The sequence below is a fragment of the Eumetopias jubatus genome, unplaced genomic scaffold, assembly GCF_037043125.1.
Source record: "Eumetopias jubatus isolate StellerSeaLion01/CBP00866 unplaced genomic scaffold, mEumJub1_p1.0 scaffold_6, whole genome shotgun sequence".
NCBI classification, from domain to species: domain Eukaryota; kingdom Metazoa; phylum Chordata; class Mammalia; order Carnivora; family Otariidae; genus Eumetopias; species Eumetopias jubatus.
Genome location: NW_028274812.1, coordinates 1,975,958 through 1,992,906, shown reverse-complemented (window position 1 = coordinate 1,992,906; position 16,949 = coordinate 1,975,958). Strand labels below are relative to the sequence as shown.

The window sequence follows — 16,949 nt, the reverse complement described above, 5'->3', positions numbered from 1 at the left end:
TTCAGTGAGGCAGCAGATACTGAATTAAGTTCCTGTGTGTGGACCCCGCAGATCAACGTTCTATGGTAAAGGAAGCCATGGTCACTTGGCAGATGTAAAAAGGGAAAGACAGAAGTTAAGTTCTTCGTACCACCCAAAGAGGCTTGTCATTTATATGGGATTTGGAACACCCACAGTATTTCGGAAACGGTCTTCAAATGCAGCCACTCCCCTCCCCACGCCTCCCTCCTCCCTGGCAGTCCCCTGACCCCGTCGCCGTGGAAACCACAGGGCGCAAACTGCCCACCACTCAGATTCTGTGGCTGAGAGCTGGGCCTGGCGATGCCTGCTCAGGGTGGCCGCTGGGGCCGCTTCTTGGAGCAGCGGGCCAGGCAGCTGCAGCGCCAGGTGCAGGTGAGCAGGGGCAGCTGAGTGCAGCTGCGGCCACACCTGCAGCCCCACTGGCCGGGTCGACCGCCCCCTCCCACCTCTGAGCCTTGGGGGCATGGCCAGCGTGGGAGGGTTGGGGTGATGGCACTGGAAGACCGCGTTGGGGGTAGAGGCCCCATCATCTTCTGCCTTCTGCTCTGTAGGCTGCTCTGTAGGGTCCTCGTCTGTAGTGCCCCTTGGACCTCACCCCACCCCACCCACACCTGAGACCTCATGCCCCTCACCTAAGGCACCTGTGTCATCCGCCCAGGGCCCTCCCGTTTCTTATTGGGCGTTTACTATTTACTGTGCTAAATTTCGGAATACGGTGGTTAAGCAACAGCCCTGCTCTCTTGGAATATAGCCTTGAATAAAGGAATAAATAGTCACAATAAATGTAAGCCATGAAAGTGGCCTCAAGATAATGCTAGAGAGGGGAGATACATGGTCTTATTAGGGTCCATAGTGCAACCCTGGTTGAATCCCAGTCGAGGACTTCCCCTGGGGGCAGAGGTGGAGCTGAGTTCTGCTGAGATGGGAGGCTGCCATCTGGCAGCGGGGTTGAGGGTTGAGGACAGGACAGCCTTGTCATGGTGTGTGTGGTGTGTGCGGGCGGGGCTGGCCCTGGGAGACTGGCAGGGCGCAGGAGAGAGCAGATGGTGGAGGCTGAGAGGCGGGAGGTAGGCGGCCCACGCAGGGTCAAGCAGGACTGAGGATGTTGTTCTTTGTCTTGAGGGCCAGGAGAGGCTACTGAAGAGATCTTAAGAGGGGGACGGTACTTAGAGCCACATTTTGAAAATGTCACTCATAGCAAGTCCTCCTCGAAGGACAAGCGTGAAGATGTCGGTGGAGTTAGAAGGTGCAGGGCAGGACTGGCCGGACGGCAAGACGAAGACCTCTGCACCTGCTCCGAGCAAAACAGGCACATCGTGGGAAAAGGGCGCAGAGCCCCTAGAAGTGGCCCTGATGGCATACATCACGTGAAGAAACATTTGTTCCAGAAATCTGCTAAAAATCTCTGTAAGAACAGTGAAAGTCTGTGGCTCCTTCCCTCCCACCAGCCGAGCTCACCTTGACAGAAGGTCCACTCTGGGCGTGCGTGTCCAAGACGGGGCCTCCCCCCTCAGCTTCCGACTTAGGGTCTCACCGTATCTCACCAGCACACAGCTGAAGACGCTAAGTTACCAGTGGGTGGGGGGGAGGCTTGGGGGTTCATGTGGCTCCCCACTCCTATGACAGAGGCCTCACCCCAGAACAGAGGCCAGGAATACTGGGATCCCAGTTGCTCTTTCTGCCCTTGATCAGCACAAAAGTTTCATAGTGAGAGAGCCAGCCAAAAGACCGGAGGCCACAGCCCTGCCCAGTGCCCAGATCGGTGATTTAGCCCAGGGGGAGAGGCAGCCCATAAGAAGAGAGAGCTCTGAAGCTCTTCCCAAAGGAACTTTCTCCAAAACACACTGTGGGGAAGTTCAGAAACGAACTATTCTTAATTAAGAGCAGTTGTCAGTGTGCTTGGGCACCATAACAAAGTAGCACAGAAATATGTTCTCAGTTCTGGAGACTGGAGATCTGGGACCAAGGTGTAGGCAGGGGTGGTTTCTCCTAAGGCCTCAGCCCTTGGCTTCCTTCTGTGGTGTGTGGCTGCCTTCTGTGGTGCACTCCCGTGGTCTTTCCTCTGTGTGTGGGTATCCCTGGAGTACCCTCTGTACCCTAATCTTCTCTTCTTATAAGGACACCAGTCAGGTTGGATTAGAGTCCCTCTTAATGGCCTCGTTTTAACTTAATCACCCCTTTAAAGGCCTTGTCTCCAAATACAATCATATTCTGAGGTCCTGGACTTGGGACTTCAACAAGTGAATTGTGTGTGGGGGGCGGGGGGCGGTCAGGCACGGGATACAGCCCATAATTAGCAACCTAGTTCACTCAAGGCTAAGAAGAACCTGGGGTTAGGACAAATATCAAAGACTGGCTTCCAGAAGCAGCCCTGCCCCAGTTTAACTGGACCAGACAGTAGAGAAATTTATGCCTCAGGCCATTATTGAAAACAATAAGGCAATCAATAATTAGTGGGGTGGTTATGATACCAAGGGAGACAGAGTAGCAGAGAGATTAGGGAGAGGCAGTTAACAAGAGCTGTGCTTAAACTGCGGTCTCCCAGTGCCTGTGTGCATGCCCACGGCTGTGTCTTCCTCTCAGGGGGTGGGCAGACTTCCCTGGAAGAGGCGAGCTAAATCACTCAAAAAAGCACACAAGTAGCAACAAAAACCAAACAACAACAACAAAAAAAACTGCGGGTGGAGGAAAGGCATCACTATCTAAAGTTTCTACAATATATTTCCTAAAATGTCCAGTTCATTTCGATAGATCCAGAAAATTGCGTTGGACAAAACTTAACTCCACTTCATGATGAAAACACTTAACCAACTAGGAACAGATGGTGACTCCTCAAGCTGATAAAGGGATGTCCATGAAACCCCCCAGCTGACGCGCGTAAGGTGAAAGGAACACCATGAACAGCCCCACTCTCATCCCGTCCGTTCACCATCTTCCTGGATGGCTCGTCTGTGTGGTTAGGCAAGTTGACAGAAGGAGGGAAGAAGACTATTTCTATTTGCAGATGGCATGATCTCATATATGGAAAATCCTAAGAAATCCACCAAAAAGCCCTATTAGCCCTAGTAAGTGATTTCAGCAAGGTTGAAGGATACAAGATCCAGGTGCAAAAATCTGTATTTCTGCTTCACAGGAATGGAAAAAAAAAAAATTAAAAACAATTCCACTTACAGTATCATCAAAGATAATAAAATACTCTGGAAGAAATTTAACTAAGGATTGCATGACTTGCATATTCAAAACGATGGTCAGCGTTAGCCATCATGGCAGTGCAGATCAAATCGCAATGACACACCACTTCCTACCCACTCGGACAGCCGTGCTCAGAGAGACAGATGGGGAGTTTTGGCAAGGGTGTGGACAGCTTGGAACTGTCGCGCACTGCAGGTGGGAGAGTGAGTGAGTTCCTCAGATGCTAACCAGGGGCACCGCACAGGGTTCCCATCCTAGGAATACACCCAGGCAAAAGGGGAACGTGTGTCCCACAAAAACTCGTTCAGGAATGTCATAGCTGCACTACTCAGAATAGCCAAAAACTGGAAACAGCCCAAATGTCCTTCAGTTGATGGATGGGTAAATATATGTGGCACAGCTCTACTGTCGAATTTCATCAGGCAATGAGAGGAAATAAAATTCTGGTAGGGCGCCACGACTCGGTTGAGCCTTGAGAATGAAGTGCCCAGTGAAGGAAGCTGCTCACAAGGGGCTACATAATCCTGTGCCTCCGTTGATCCAAAATGTCCAATGGCAAATCTATAGAGACAGAGAATAGATCAGTGGTTTCCTCGGGCTGGGTGGGGGGTCGTCAGGGGTGGGGTTTCCTTTTGGGGAGATGAAAATATTCCCAGACTACTTTGGGTGATGGCAGCACCACCGTGAGTATACCAAAGCCGCCGACCTGCGCACGGGGGCCTGCAAGTGACTTACAGCTCCGTAACGCTGCAGGCAGGGGCGGCATCTTGCTGGATGCCCAAAGTGGACTTCAGAAATATTCGAGGTTGGTTGGTTTTTTTTTTAAGAGGTAAAATTAACAACATGGTAACAAAGTCCAGATGACAGCCAGGTTTCTGGTTTTATAACCAGTCACAAAGAGATTGTCCTGAAATGACCACAGTTCTCTGAGAGCTGCACATCAGCGGCCTTGGAGAGGGACTCCCTGCAGAAAGGCCCCTGGGCCACCTTCCCAGAAACCTGTGCTTTCCTGTCCACCGAGGCCTCCAGTGGCTGGCTGGCTCAGCGTTTACTGTAAATAGCTCATATTTAAACTCCTCTGCTTAAAACCCTGCAGATAACACTCCCTTCTTCCCTGTCATCCCTCCTCCCAGATCCCAACCTCCTCCCCAGAGTCTCACCTTCTCTTTGCGCCTCAAGTCAGCAAACTCATTCCTGCCTCAGGGCCTTTGCATGGGTTTGTCCCTTTCCTCCGGTTTCCTTGCTGGCCTGCCAGCCCTCCTCACCCTCGGGCAGCCGCCCTCTGCCTCTGAACCCACATCACTGACTTAACTTTGGCGTCCCCTCCCCAGCTCACTTACCCCATGCACTGGCTCCTCCACGTCTCCCCATGAGGATGGGAACCCTGCACCTAATCATTTGCGGCTGTGTCCACAGCACCCAGACAAGTGCCTGGCACATGACAGATTTCTAACAGTTTTTGAATATGAGTTAATGCGAGGAAAGAAATGCTGATTTTGGTGCATTCCAGATTTTAACTCGCATATAGGTCACCTGGACCTCTCGCTAAAATGCAGACTCTGGTAGATTTGGGGTGGGACTTTTTCAGCAGCTTGATTGGGGTGTAATTTATGTGCCATAATGCAGGATTCTGCATTTCCGGCAAGCCCCCAGAGGCTGCTGCTGGGGACCACCCTTGGAGTAAGGGTCATAGACACGGGGTACGGGGGTGCCCACCTGCGGCAGAAGCCGCCCCCACTCCAGTTGACTCCCCCTGCAGTTCGTCACTGACACAGGTGCTGGCTTCCTTCTGAGGATGGAATGCTTACTGATGAATATCAATTATGGTGATAATTTCCCTTTTTTGTCCTTGGTTGTAGGCCAAAGAAGAGCGGATAGTGGAACTGGAAACGGAAAATGCTGTTCTTCACCTGAGACTGGCCCAGGTAGCGCCCCCATGCGTCTGGCAGATGGAGCTGGACCAAGTCCTGCCCGGGTTCAGGGCTGCAGTCCGTCCCGGGCCTTCCCTTTCTCCCGTCCACTGAAGTGGCCTCCTGTACTGCTCGAGCGAGCTTCGATCCCCGTGCTCCCGAGTATCTAGTGAGTCAGGAATTAGTGAGGTGCCTGCGCTTCATTGAGTTCGAACTTACGAACACAACTTCTCCCCAGTTTAAGCATACAAGTGGACGTTCAGTCCACTCGTGGTTGCCTGGCCATCATGACACCCCTTGCACCTGCCCCTCAAAGACCCTCATGCCACTCGGCTTCATCCCCTTCCCTCCCCCACTTCCAGACCAATTCTGGCATCCTGGCATAGACACTCGCGTGATTCAGCCCAGATCAGCTGTCCACCTCGAAGGAAGGGTGCGTGGAGGAGAGCGCCAGGTGGAAGCCTGCCCCTTCTGGTCTCTCACGGCCAGCTGTTGCAGCCCCCAGAAGACTCAGGTGGGCCCTGTGTGCCACGGCAGTCCCTGTAGGAGGAGAAGGCCATGTGAAGATGGCACAGGGGCCATCCGCAGAGGCACAGACACAACCACGGCCAGGTCATCTGGTGGCCACGGGAGCCAGAGAGGTGGGCAGATCCTGCCCCAAAGCTGGGTTCTGACGCTGGCCTCCAGAACCACGAGCAGATTCCCTTGTGTTGTCCCAAGACTCCCAGGTGGTGGTCATTTGTTTGGAAAGCTAAGCACATCTGAGTTCCTCATCTTTAAATTGTGACCCCTGCAGATTTCTCCTGAGGGCCTCATGGCAGAACCCAGTCTTCAAGCTGTTGTCGCTCCTCTGACAACCCTGTCAAGTTTCACTGAACCAAACTTAGTCGCACTGAATCGTGGATTAAGTTAGGGCCGTTCGTACTGCTTCCTAAATTAAGTATTAATTTATTGGTTCATTTTGCCAGAACCCTGGCCAGAAGCACATTTCCCCTGCGTTGCCCCAGAACCTTCCCACAGCGCTTCCGAGGGGCACGGACGGGTCGGCGGCGGATGTGGCAGGTGTCTGGGTCAGCCGCAGGAACCCCGGAGCCGACGGCCAGCCGGCGCGCCGTGGTCCTGCCCCAACCTGCTGCAGGGCTAGAGGCACAGAGCCAGTGGGATCGCGGAGCTCACGACCCTCCGTCCGTGAGCTCTGCCGCAAAGCTCTAGTGGTGTTTCCGAACATCCTCAAGATGAAATTAAAAACATTTTCTTTCACATTTAAGATCATTAGGCATAGCTGTCAGTTATACAAGCCTGTAACATTTTTGGCATCTGTATGCTAAGTCCCTCTAAGTCATTTTTGATGATTATGAAGCAGAACATCTTCATTCTGGGGCCCAAGCCTCCCGCCCACCCGTGTGCCTGGGATGGAGCCGGGTGGCCTGCAGGGCTCTGCCAAGAGCTGCCGTCCGCCGGCCTCTGTCCTCTCTGCGCAGAGTGGCCGGTCACAGCTCCGCCGCGGGTCCTCCAACCTGCGGACACTGTCCCTGTTCCGGTATCTCTCCCAGAGCGCGTCCAAGCGCCTCCCCAGAACCGTGTGCTCATGCTTATGCAGCTTTGCTGCCCACTCTCCCTGGATGCCCGCGGCTCTCTGCCCGTTTCTCCCAAACCAGCCCGGCCCCGGAAGCCAGGCAGCCCCACGTCCCGTGTGCTGGACTCGGTCACTCTACTTCATTTCCCTCTGAATTCCTGTTGGACCTACCGTCAGTCCCAGAGACTTCAGAATACAGGTCTGGATATTTATATGTACATTATTTTTTTTTCCCAGAGAGAATCTGAGCCTTCTGAGTTGAGGACCTTCATTTTGCTTCAGTTTTGTCTTTAGCCACCCAAGGGGTGGAGGCAGTGAACCGCATGATGTCCCCGAGCTCTAGTCCGTCTACAAGTCCGTGCCCACGCGGCTCCCGGCACCTGCTGCGCCGCATGTTCTCTGTCGTCTTTATCATCCTGCGAATGAGCGGGTTCTCCTGAGCTTCCCTGTTGTGTAGATTCTCCTAAGTGTGAAGGTTTCCCACCAAGAAGTACTAGATTCCCCATCCTCACCAGCGGACGCTTCCCACCTGCCACCTCCGTGTCCCATTCACTGTAGCTCGGGCGTCCATCCTGGTCCTGGCTCAGAAAGAATTTGCTTGGTGTGGTTTCATGAACATTACAGTCAAAAGCTTTGACTGAAAGAAAGCACCCAGCCTCACGGTTTGGAGTCTAGGGAAGACGTTGGTTTCAACAACAACGTGAGCCGGCGTGAAGCCTTGGCGCCGGGGGTGGAGGAGTACGGGCTCAGCTGCGTTGGGGCAGCGCGGACCCCTGGCCATTCAGGCAGGTCCGGCCCACGAGGCACGAACACGCCTCCTCTCTCCTCTCTGGCATTTAGCGGGCTGCTCTGGTCCTGCAGCACCAATGGAAGAAGGGGATGGAATGCTGCTCAGAGCTCACAGAACTCTCGATCCCCTCCACTGCTCCCTCGTCGGATAGTTTTGACGGAATTCATTTACCATCATGGTACTTTCCTACTTTCAAGGTATTGAGTGGAATTCAGTCCGAAGCTCCTGAGCAAAGGAGCCTAATTACATGAAATTGCTAGCTGGTTTATTTTATTTCCTGTCACCAGAGGCGTGACCCAGGCCTGCATGACTGTCAGCCAGGAGCAGGGCCTTGAACCTCCGGGTCGTGTTCCTTCCGAGCTCACCTCTGTGAGATAAGGACTGTCCCACAGTCGTGGGTGCGGCGGCAGTGGGATGGGCCACAGTGTGCGGAGCCATGGATCTATGGGGCAGGCTTCCTGCCCGGCACGGAGGGGGCCAGCCCTGCCCAGCCGACGGCAGCCTCGCCTCTGTGCCCTGCTGTAGAGGAAGCGTAGTGAGGAACAAACACCCAGAAACTCACGTGTGGCAGCCAGGCGGGGCCCCCTGGCCCCCGATGCTCAGGCAGCGCCGGTGCTCAGGGTGCTTCACCCCACGCCCTGGCCTGGCCTCCGCAGCAGCTCCTGTCTCAGGCTTGCCCGTCTCCGTGGCCGGCATCCCTGCCACTCTCCATGCTGTCCTCAGTCAGGCGCAGACACTCGGGGGAGCCCCGCACCCGTCAGGCCTGCTCCTCACTGCAGGTTCCTGCGTCGGTGGCCAGTGTGTCCCACGCTGACCCCACCATGCGGAGAGGCCTGCGTCCTCCGCCTCTGTGCTCCTCCCGAAGAGAAGCCGGTTCCTGCTCATGAAGTGAGCACATGCGCCCTGCGGCTTCGGAGCTGCGCACCTTCATGTTAGGATATGCGGTCAGTTCGTGGTAAATCGGTCTTAGCAGCGGTGGCAATGATGCCGCGCACGGCTGTTATTCAGCCGCGTGTTTTCACTGAATGGGAAGGCACAGCTGCGTGTGGAGGGGGAGACCATTTGCCGTTATTTACGAGCTTCAAGGACACAGCATGAAAGCATCGACACGCAAACACTGTGGAGAACAAACCAAAACAAAACAAAAACCCAAACACATCACCTTTTCCTTGGGACCTGAGTTACGGCTCCTCTGCAGCCGGCCACGCAGGCCAGGGACCTGGGAGCTGCAGTGGCCCCTGTCTCCTACTGTGTCATCTCCCAGATGTGCCAAAGTTGTCCCTGAATGTGTCCTGGCTCGGCCCCCTTCGCTCCATCCTTCTCCCCCAAAAGCTCCCAGAGCCATCATCCTAAACAAGTATCTGTCCTGAAAATCTCGGCTGGCTTGGCTTTGCCCTGAAGAAAACACCCAGGCAGTGACCCTATTATTGACGAGGCCCACGGCCTCCCCGTCACCCCCTGTACCCTTCACTGTTCTCTCCATTGTTGCATCGGCCAGACAACCTGGGCCCTTAAGCACCTGCCACATGTAGATGCCTTCAGCCTCGGCCACCATGCACCCCCCCCGTCCATATGGCCCTACCTGCAACCCCCGTCACCATGCTCCCCCACGCCCCCATCCCTGGGCCGCCCCACCCCTGCGCCCCCAACTCCATGCCGCCACCCCCCCCCCGCGCCCCCGTCCCCATGCCGCCGCGCTCCCCTGGCCGCGCGGGCCCTGCATGCAGATGGGGCTCAGCGGACAATGAGTGAATAGTCTCCCCTCAGAGAAAGCGCACCTGCTCCGAGGTATTGAGACTTTGGTCTTTTATTCTCTTCTCCACAACAGTACCAAGGAATGACTGGAAAGGGGGACAGCACGGCCACCCGGCTCTGCTCCCAGTGCCGAGAGCAGGACCCGCTGCAGAGAAGTACAGCCCCGACCACACCCCAGCTCCACTGCCAAGTTCAGGTAGGAGCAGCTCTATTTACACGGCAGACGCTCGTGTCCGTAACTCACAGCGCTGGTTTTCTGGTGAGACTGTGGACCTTATGCCCGTGAGGACAGACCTACGCTTAAGGGGTTACAAGGAGCCTGATGTAAGGAAGCAAAGCTCCTCGGTTAGCAGTAGTGGATCTTCCAGGACAGTTGACCCATGTGGCCTTCTTTTTTTTTTTTTTTTTTTTTTTAATTATTTATTTTTCAGAGAGAGAGACAGCACCAGCAGGGGAGGGGCAGAGGGAGAAGCAGAATCCCCGCGGAGCAGGGAGCCCGACGATGTGGGGCTCGATCCCAGGACCCTGGGATCATGACCGAGCTGAAGGCAGACGCCCAACCGACTGAGCCCCCCAGGCCCCCTGCCCACATGGCCTTCTTTATTAGACAGGAGAAGCATTCCTGCGCTTGTGATGTGTCTCGCTGGCGCACACGTCAGGAGCTCTGCCTCCTTTGCGGCACCTGCTGAATAGGAGGCCTGGGGTCCTGAGCCCACATGGGAGGGAGAAGCTCTGTGTGGCCGTGGACAGGCTGTGTGACACAGCTCTGCTCCCACTACACTGGGGGGCAGGGTAGTCCTCTTCTTTATTCCAGTGTCAAATGGTAGAAAACGGCTTTATGCAGGTCACGTTAACCAGGATGCATGCCACCGCGGTCACAGGGGAGCAGGTCCTGGTGACCTGCTGGGCCATCTGGAAAGAAAAGTCGGAAGCAGCGTGGCTGTGGCTCTAGCACACCTGGCAGTGCTCCAGGGCCACATGGTGCTGGGGTATTTTTATATGATCGTGTGATTAGGAGCATTGTTCACCTTTTGTTACAAACAATGTGACCGGGGCAGAAATTAGAGCGAAAAAAAAAAAGATCATTATGACAACAGCAAAAACGCCATCTGTAAACATGATTAGTCTGCCCTGAGAGGCTTGTTTTTCCTCCCCACGACCTGTGGGAGTGTGTGTAGAATCGATTTACGGAGGATTAATCCTTTGTCCTCGTATAGCTCAGTGGAAGGGGTCCATCTCTGACGGAAGTGTGGAACTTTATCTGCATCCCATGTACGAAAGATACTGTAATTCAATTCCGTATGGACATTTTATCAGAATGTTTCCGAAACATATGGAAACGGTCTCCGTTTTACAGAAAAGAAAGACTTAAGAATCCAAGGACATGTATCTCAGATCAGCTGGGGTTTCATGATTCGCTTGCTAGATGTCAGACCACAGGACGTCAGCTCCTTCCTTCTGGGCCTCTTGTCTACTGGTGCCAAACAGTGTCCCAGAAGGGAAGAGCCCCTGACGTGGGGGATACCGCCTATCGGCTCCATTGTCCCGAGTTCTCTAAACGCTCTCGCAGGTGCACCTGGACGTGGGTCACACGCGCACAGGGGCCATCATGGCTCTGGCTGTGTGCTCAGGACGGTGTGGCCCCGAGGCCAGTCGGGACAAGAGACCAGAGCCCTGTTCCTGCGTGCGGAGGGTGGCGACCGGGGCCCTGTCGGCCTCACGAGGAAGTCCGCAGCGGACAGAAAGCTGTCCTTTCTCTAACGTTTACGAACTTAAGCTCTAAATGGCTTTAGTTCATGGGAGATTCGTGCATGGTTGTGTCATCCATGTGGCTGTGTTCTTATTTTGTAGATGCTTATGTGACTATTCCATATGGTGCGATGTGATCAATAACATCATCTCAGTTGTGTGTTCTTGTCCAGAACCTGCAGCAAGACATGAAGGCGCTGCGAGCCTCTTCTCTGGAGGTTTTCAGAACTTGCCGGGAGCACCTGCAGGATGGTCTTTCCGCAGCGGTGGAGGCCGTCCAGAGGGCACAGCTCTGCCACGAGGCTCTGCTGGGTAAGCTGAGGCCCTAGCCCAGAGGCAGCCCAGCCCGTTGTGCAGACACAGAGGACTGCCAGGGATTGGAGTTGGCATCTGCTGTGGCTTTGTGCCCCCGCCTGGGTGCAGACACGAGCAAACCCCAAGACACGAGCTGGCCATCGCGGGGCCACAGTCCCGGTGGCCGCACCCCTCAGGGAGGTCCCTGTCCTCTGGGGACGGTGAGAGGCTCTCTCTGATGCCGGCCCTGCGCTGGGGCTGTGTCCCTGCTGAGCCTCCCGTGTCATGTCCCTGAAGTGTGGTGTGATGGTCCCTTCTGTCCCTGCAGCCCTTTCTCAGCCTCGGTCACTACTGGGTGGAGACGGGGATGTTCTCCTCACCTACCAGACTTAGAGCCCGGGGAGCAAGGTGCCTTGGCCGCAGGGCTGTAAGTCCTCACCCCAGAAGCACCGCAGGAATGAAGGCATGCTGCTTGGGTGGGTTCCGCCCAGGGACCCTCCTGCAGGGTCTCCGGCCATGTGACAGGTGCGCATGTGCATGTGCGCCTGCGGTCCTCCGTGCCACGTGCTCCAGGAAAGGGGACAGCATGGTTATCTAATGGGCAATAGTGTGCCTCTGACAAAGAGGGGTGCTTTACAGAGAGCTGGGAGAAGAGGGGAAGAGCCGCGAATTTCCCTCAGGACGCGAAAGTCTCCTGCAGGTAGGGCAGGTCACGGGGAGTGGTATGAAGATCCGCTCCTGAAAACCTCCCTCACGCCTGGGGTAAAATTGTCCCCACAGCCTGGCAGTCGAAGGCGGGTCACCTGGAGCGGTCCTTGCAGGAAGTAAGCGCGCGGTATGAGCTGGAGAAGCAGAAGAGGAAGATGCTTCACAATTGTTTGGTGGTGAGCTCCATTCACGGTTCCAGTTCCGAGAAGGGTGGTGGGAAAGGTGACCTCTATGAAAGGTAGGGGTGGGGGTCTGAGTGGACAGCCGAGGGAGGTGTGGCCAACAGGGAGGCGTGGTCAGGGGAGGCGTGGCCCTAAGGGAGCTGTGGCCCGCGGGCACAGAGGCCTTGGGGCTGAGCTGCAGCAGGGTGGGGTGGGACGGGATCAGCCCCTGAGGCCTGTAGGTGGGGGGGTGAGACACCTGGCCGAGCGTGAGGGTGGGGGCCGGGCAGGGGAACGCGTGTGCTCAGGGGTCTGCGGAGGGCACACCCGGAATGCGTGAGCCGGGATCCTCAGAGCTCAGCCTCCCTGGCCAACCCGGCTCCAGCTTTCTTCCGCCGTCAGCAGGACACCAAGGATGGCTCACCTTCTTCTCCTAAGCAGTCTGAGGCCTGAGGCCCAGGAGGTGTGAAGACTCAGGTTTCCATTTCTGCACACGATGAGGCCCGAGTTGATGGTTTGTTGGATGAACTTTGCTCCTGAGAGAATTGCTGGTGTGCTGGAGCCCGCGCCGGCTCACAGTCCCACTGAGCCTGTGCTCTGGGAACTCCCCGGGCTCCGGCTCCCCCAAAGGTTAGGAGTGGCTCTCCTGTCCACTCGGCTGTCTCCCCATGTGGTTCGGGTTCTGTGCGCTTCCTGCGGACCAGGCACTCTGTAAGCGCCTCCGTGCATGTTCCTACCTGGTCTCGACAGCAGCATCGCCCTGGGTTCGAAGGGGCCAGGTGGGCCCTCGGGCCGGAACCAGGTCCAGGGGGGGACTAGGCTTGGTGCTCTGGCTGCCGTGTTCTGTGCCCTGGAAGACACACGGAAGGCTCCTAAATCAGCGGGTGTGCGTCACCTACTTCATGTTCAGGAAGTAGAAGCAGCTGTGCTTCACGACTTGTTGAATCAACCAGCTGTGAGTCCAGGGTACAATTCAGAACGGATCGCCAGAGAACGGTTTCTGAACACTTAGAGGGAAAACGAGTTGCTCATGGAACCAGCAGGAGTGTTTGCGAATGATAGTGTCCTTGTCCTTTCCAGGTATCACATCAAGAAAAGAGGAGAGGTGTAGAGTATCTGGTCTTCAGCCAGGCATTTGCAAAAAGTATGACATGAAGTATTAATGAGCAGAACATCAGCATAAGAGCTGTGAGCCATCCTTCACAGGCCAGCTGCCCCCACCCCAGGTGTTGGGCGTCTGTTGGAGGCGGCGCAGTGAGGGAGGGGCAGGCCCGCCCAGCCAGGGACCTGGGCCCAGATGACAGCCAGGAGAGGAGCTGTGTAGGGACGTCCTCTGGGCTCTGTCCAGACTCTCTGGATCCTAATTCTTACTGACATGATGGAGACAGAAAAGCATATTATTGTATTTGAGGATATGAATTTGAAAGGGATTTATAGCAAACACATTGAATGGCAAAGAGTATCCCAAAATATTTCCACAGGCTAGAGCACTAGGCTCGAGCAGAGCAAATAGGCTATGGAATGCCAAGTATGCAGGTGCCGGCTGCTGAGGAAATGGGCCAAGAGCAGGTGCCTGGGAGAGGTGCGCAAGGACAGGTGACCACATGCAACAGCATCGGCTTGTGAGCTAAGATCAGTTTTTAAATCGAAAAACGTGTTGGAACTCACAGCACCATCATCGTCGTCATGGTTGTTAACAGGAGTCCCTCTCCCTGCCACAGGAGCTCGGACTGCAGCAGGCTCAGTCTGGGGACCTGGTCCCTCACCCCAGGCTCCTCGGACCACACCGGGCTGTGCCGATGGATGCCCTGGTGCGCGTGGAGTGGAGGTGACCGTCCCTTTCTGTGGGTGACACTTCTTCTCTCACGGTTGCAGCCACCTCTTAGGTCACCTGACACTGCCCTTCACCTGCCGTCTCCCAGTTTCTCTGGCCTGGCCCTCCCCCTCCTTCCGCGTGGTCTTTGCTGTCTTGTGATACGGTGTGGCTTGGTTCCCAAGGCCACATATTCTCCCACGGAATGCTGGATTCTGGCAGAGCCGCAGCCATGCCAATTCCCGTGCTTCCCCACGGATGCGTCGTCTCTCATCTGGGGGGCTGGGGAGGAGCGGCTGGCTCCCTTCAGGTGGATGCAGAATTCCCGGTTTTAGATGATCCCAAGCACGGAATAGGTCGTTCGTGTCCGGGGCTGTCAAGTAAGCTAGTGGTTGCTCGGCTGCAGGGACAGAAGAATATCAGAACGTCAGAAGCCGCTGGAGATGAGTTCTCATTCTGGTTGCGGCACTTCAGGAGCGAAAAGGACAGACTCTGCTGCTTTAGCCATTTGGGGAATGCGGAGGCAGCCACGCGCCCGGGGGCTGGTGGGAGTGAGTGGGGAAGGGTGGTTTCCGGAGGACACGGCGCCAGAGTTTGTGTTTCTGACATGCTGTCCTGTGGAGGAGGCACAGAGGTCTTCGTTATGGTCCCAAGGTTGTGCAAGGACCGGAGGGCAAACGGGGCCGGCACGGTGCCAGGGAGAGCAGTGGGTGCGGAGCGAGCGTCCCCCGGGAGCTGGCGGACCCCGCGTGGATCGCGGCGTCTGAGCACGGACGTGCCCGATGACGTGCTCCCGCCGAGCGGACCCATCTCCGACCGCAGCGCCCTTCCTCCGGCGGGCACGTGAGGAGCTGTTACCGGACCGTCCAGTGTGTCCTTCCCCCGCTTTGATTTGGTCTCCGCGATATCACAGCCTGCCCCGATTCAGACGAACGCTTTGCAGGGTCTGGAAAAGTAGCAGAAGTACCAGGTTTCAAAAACTTCCCCTCAAATGCCTCACAAATTGGATATGCAGGTGTCCTTTGAGAGGTGTTTTCTTGATACTTCTCACCACACGATGATCATTTGCCAAGTGAACACATTTACATGGGGATTTTGAAAAGCTGTAAAGGAGCACCGACCGGCAGTGTTCCTTCATGGGGACTCGTTCAGAAGCCGGGGTGTGGGTGGGCAATCCAAGGCTCATGTCCTGGGAAACGGTACGGGGCGCATTCTCTGAGGAAACAGTGCCTCCACTCATGGGTGCAAACTCTCCGGTTGTAGGAGCTGAAAGGGAACATCAGAGTTCACTGTCGGATCCGTCCTCTGTTGCCGTTCGACAAGGAGTTTGATGATCCAGCCTCACAGGACAGGTAATTTGCTTTTGCACTGGGGTGTGCGTGCATGTGTGTGTCTGTTTTAAGGAAAAAGAAAGGGCGGCCATTTCCTGTGCCTCCTGTGTTCCTACCCCTGGCCCCAAAGCAGGATTTCTCATGCTCTGGGTGAGGGTTGTTTTCTGGAAGGAGCTGAGTAGTGGAATGTGGCTTGAACGTGGCCAGAATTTCTGAGCGAGCTCCGTGTGTGTCATAGGGGTTCTGCTGCCCGATGGGGTCAGGCTTCTTTCAGCGACTGGCAGGGCCAAGCTCTGGCTGGTCCTTTCTCTGCTTTCTCTGTATGTTAGTCCATCATAGGGGAGGGGCGTCCTTCTTTGTTTACTCTGGAGACCCCTCAGGGGTGCGAGAAGGTCACTAGTGTTGACACGGCTGGTATTTGTGACTTAGAGTTTTGATGGTATTACTGAATAACACAGAATTATCAGAAATGGTTTTAGTTGGCTGTTTACTTGAAAACCATACTCAATAGGACTTTCCCTTCTTCCCCGAATGAAACAAAGCCGCATGGAAAGTTCTGCCCCATTGCTTGTGGAATAGATTCCACATTCCGGTGCCTCCGACCCACGCCATGCCGCACACTAGCCCCTGCTTCCCTTAGGTCAGTGTCCTCGGTTGCTCTGCGGCCGGCAGGCACGCACCTCTGCCCTGCAAGTTGGCTCCAGGTTCCCGTGGAGACTGTGCCGTAAGGTTTCTTGTCCGTCAGTCACCCCCGAGACTCGGGGTAGAGATGCTGTATCACTGCCACGGTGCACAGGGAGTATGGAATAAAGCAGGGGCGGGAGAGGAAACATTTCCAGAGAACGTGAAAAGGAAGGAGCAGAGGGGAAACTGAGGAACGGGGAGAAAATCAAAGACGTTGCTACAAGAGGTGTGAGGTGCAGAGACCGAGCCAGAGGCAAGGAGGGGACCAGTGGGGAGGACCAGAAAGGGAGACAAAAGGAGGGCTCCGCAGAAATAGGGGTGTCGAAGAGTTTTGGGGCGCCTGGGGGGCTTCCGTCAGTTAAGCGGCCAACTCCTGATTTCGGCTCAGGTCACGATCTCAGGGTCCTGGGATCGAGCCCCACATTGGGCTCCCTGCTCAGCACAAAGTCTACTTGAGATTCTTTCTCCCTCCCCCTCTGCCCCTTCTCCTCACCCTGCATGCTGGCTCGCTCTCTCTTGCAAAGGGAGGGAGGGAGGGAGGAACAAAGGAGGGAAGGAAGGAAGGAAGTGAGGAAGGAGGGAAGGAAGGAGGGAAGGAAGGAAGGAGGGAGGGAAGGGAGGGAGGGAAGGAGGGAAGGAGGGAAGGAAGGAAGGAGGGAAGGAAGGAAGGAAGGAAGGAAGGAGGGAAGGAAGGAAGGAAGGGAGGAAGGAGGGAAGGAGGGAAGGAAGGAAGGAGGGAAGGAAGGAGAAGGAAGGGAAGGAAGGAGGGAGGGAGGGAGGGGAGGAGGGAGGGAAGGAAGGAGAGGGAAGGAGGGAAGGAAGGAAGGAAGGAAGGAGGGAAGGAAGGAAGGAGGGAAGGGGGAAGGAGGAGAGGGAAGGAGGGAAGGAGGGAAGGAGGGAAGGAAAGGGAGGATGGAGGGAAGGGAAGGTTGGAGGAAGGCCCGAAGGTAGGGTAGGAGGAAGGA

At 55.6% G+C, this 16,949-nt stretch overlaps 1 protein-coding gene across 1 annotated transcript in view; it reads left to right on the top strand.

Annotated features, from left to right (window-relative positions):
* Positions 1-321: 321 nt before the first annotated feature.
* The window catches only part of KIF25 (kinesin family member 25), a 45,092-nt gene continuing 28,464 nt past the window's right edge, over positions 322-16,949 (top strand). Inside the window, 6 exon segments of the mRNA XM_088024227.1 lie at positions 322-393; positions 5,073-5,138; positions 9,318-9,446; positions 11,149-11,305; positions 12,068-12,171; positions 15,233-15,321. Coding sequence (XP_087880353.1) covers positions 322-393; positions 5,073-5,138; positions 9,318-9,446; positions 11,149-11,305; positions 12,068-12,171; positions 15,233-15,321 — 617 coding nt within the window.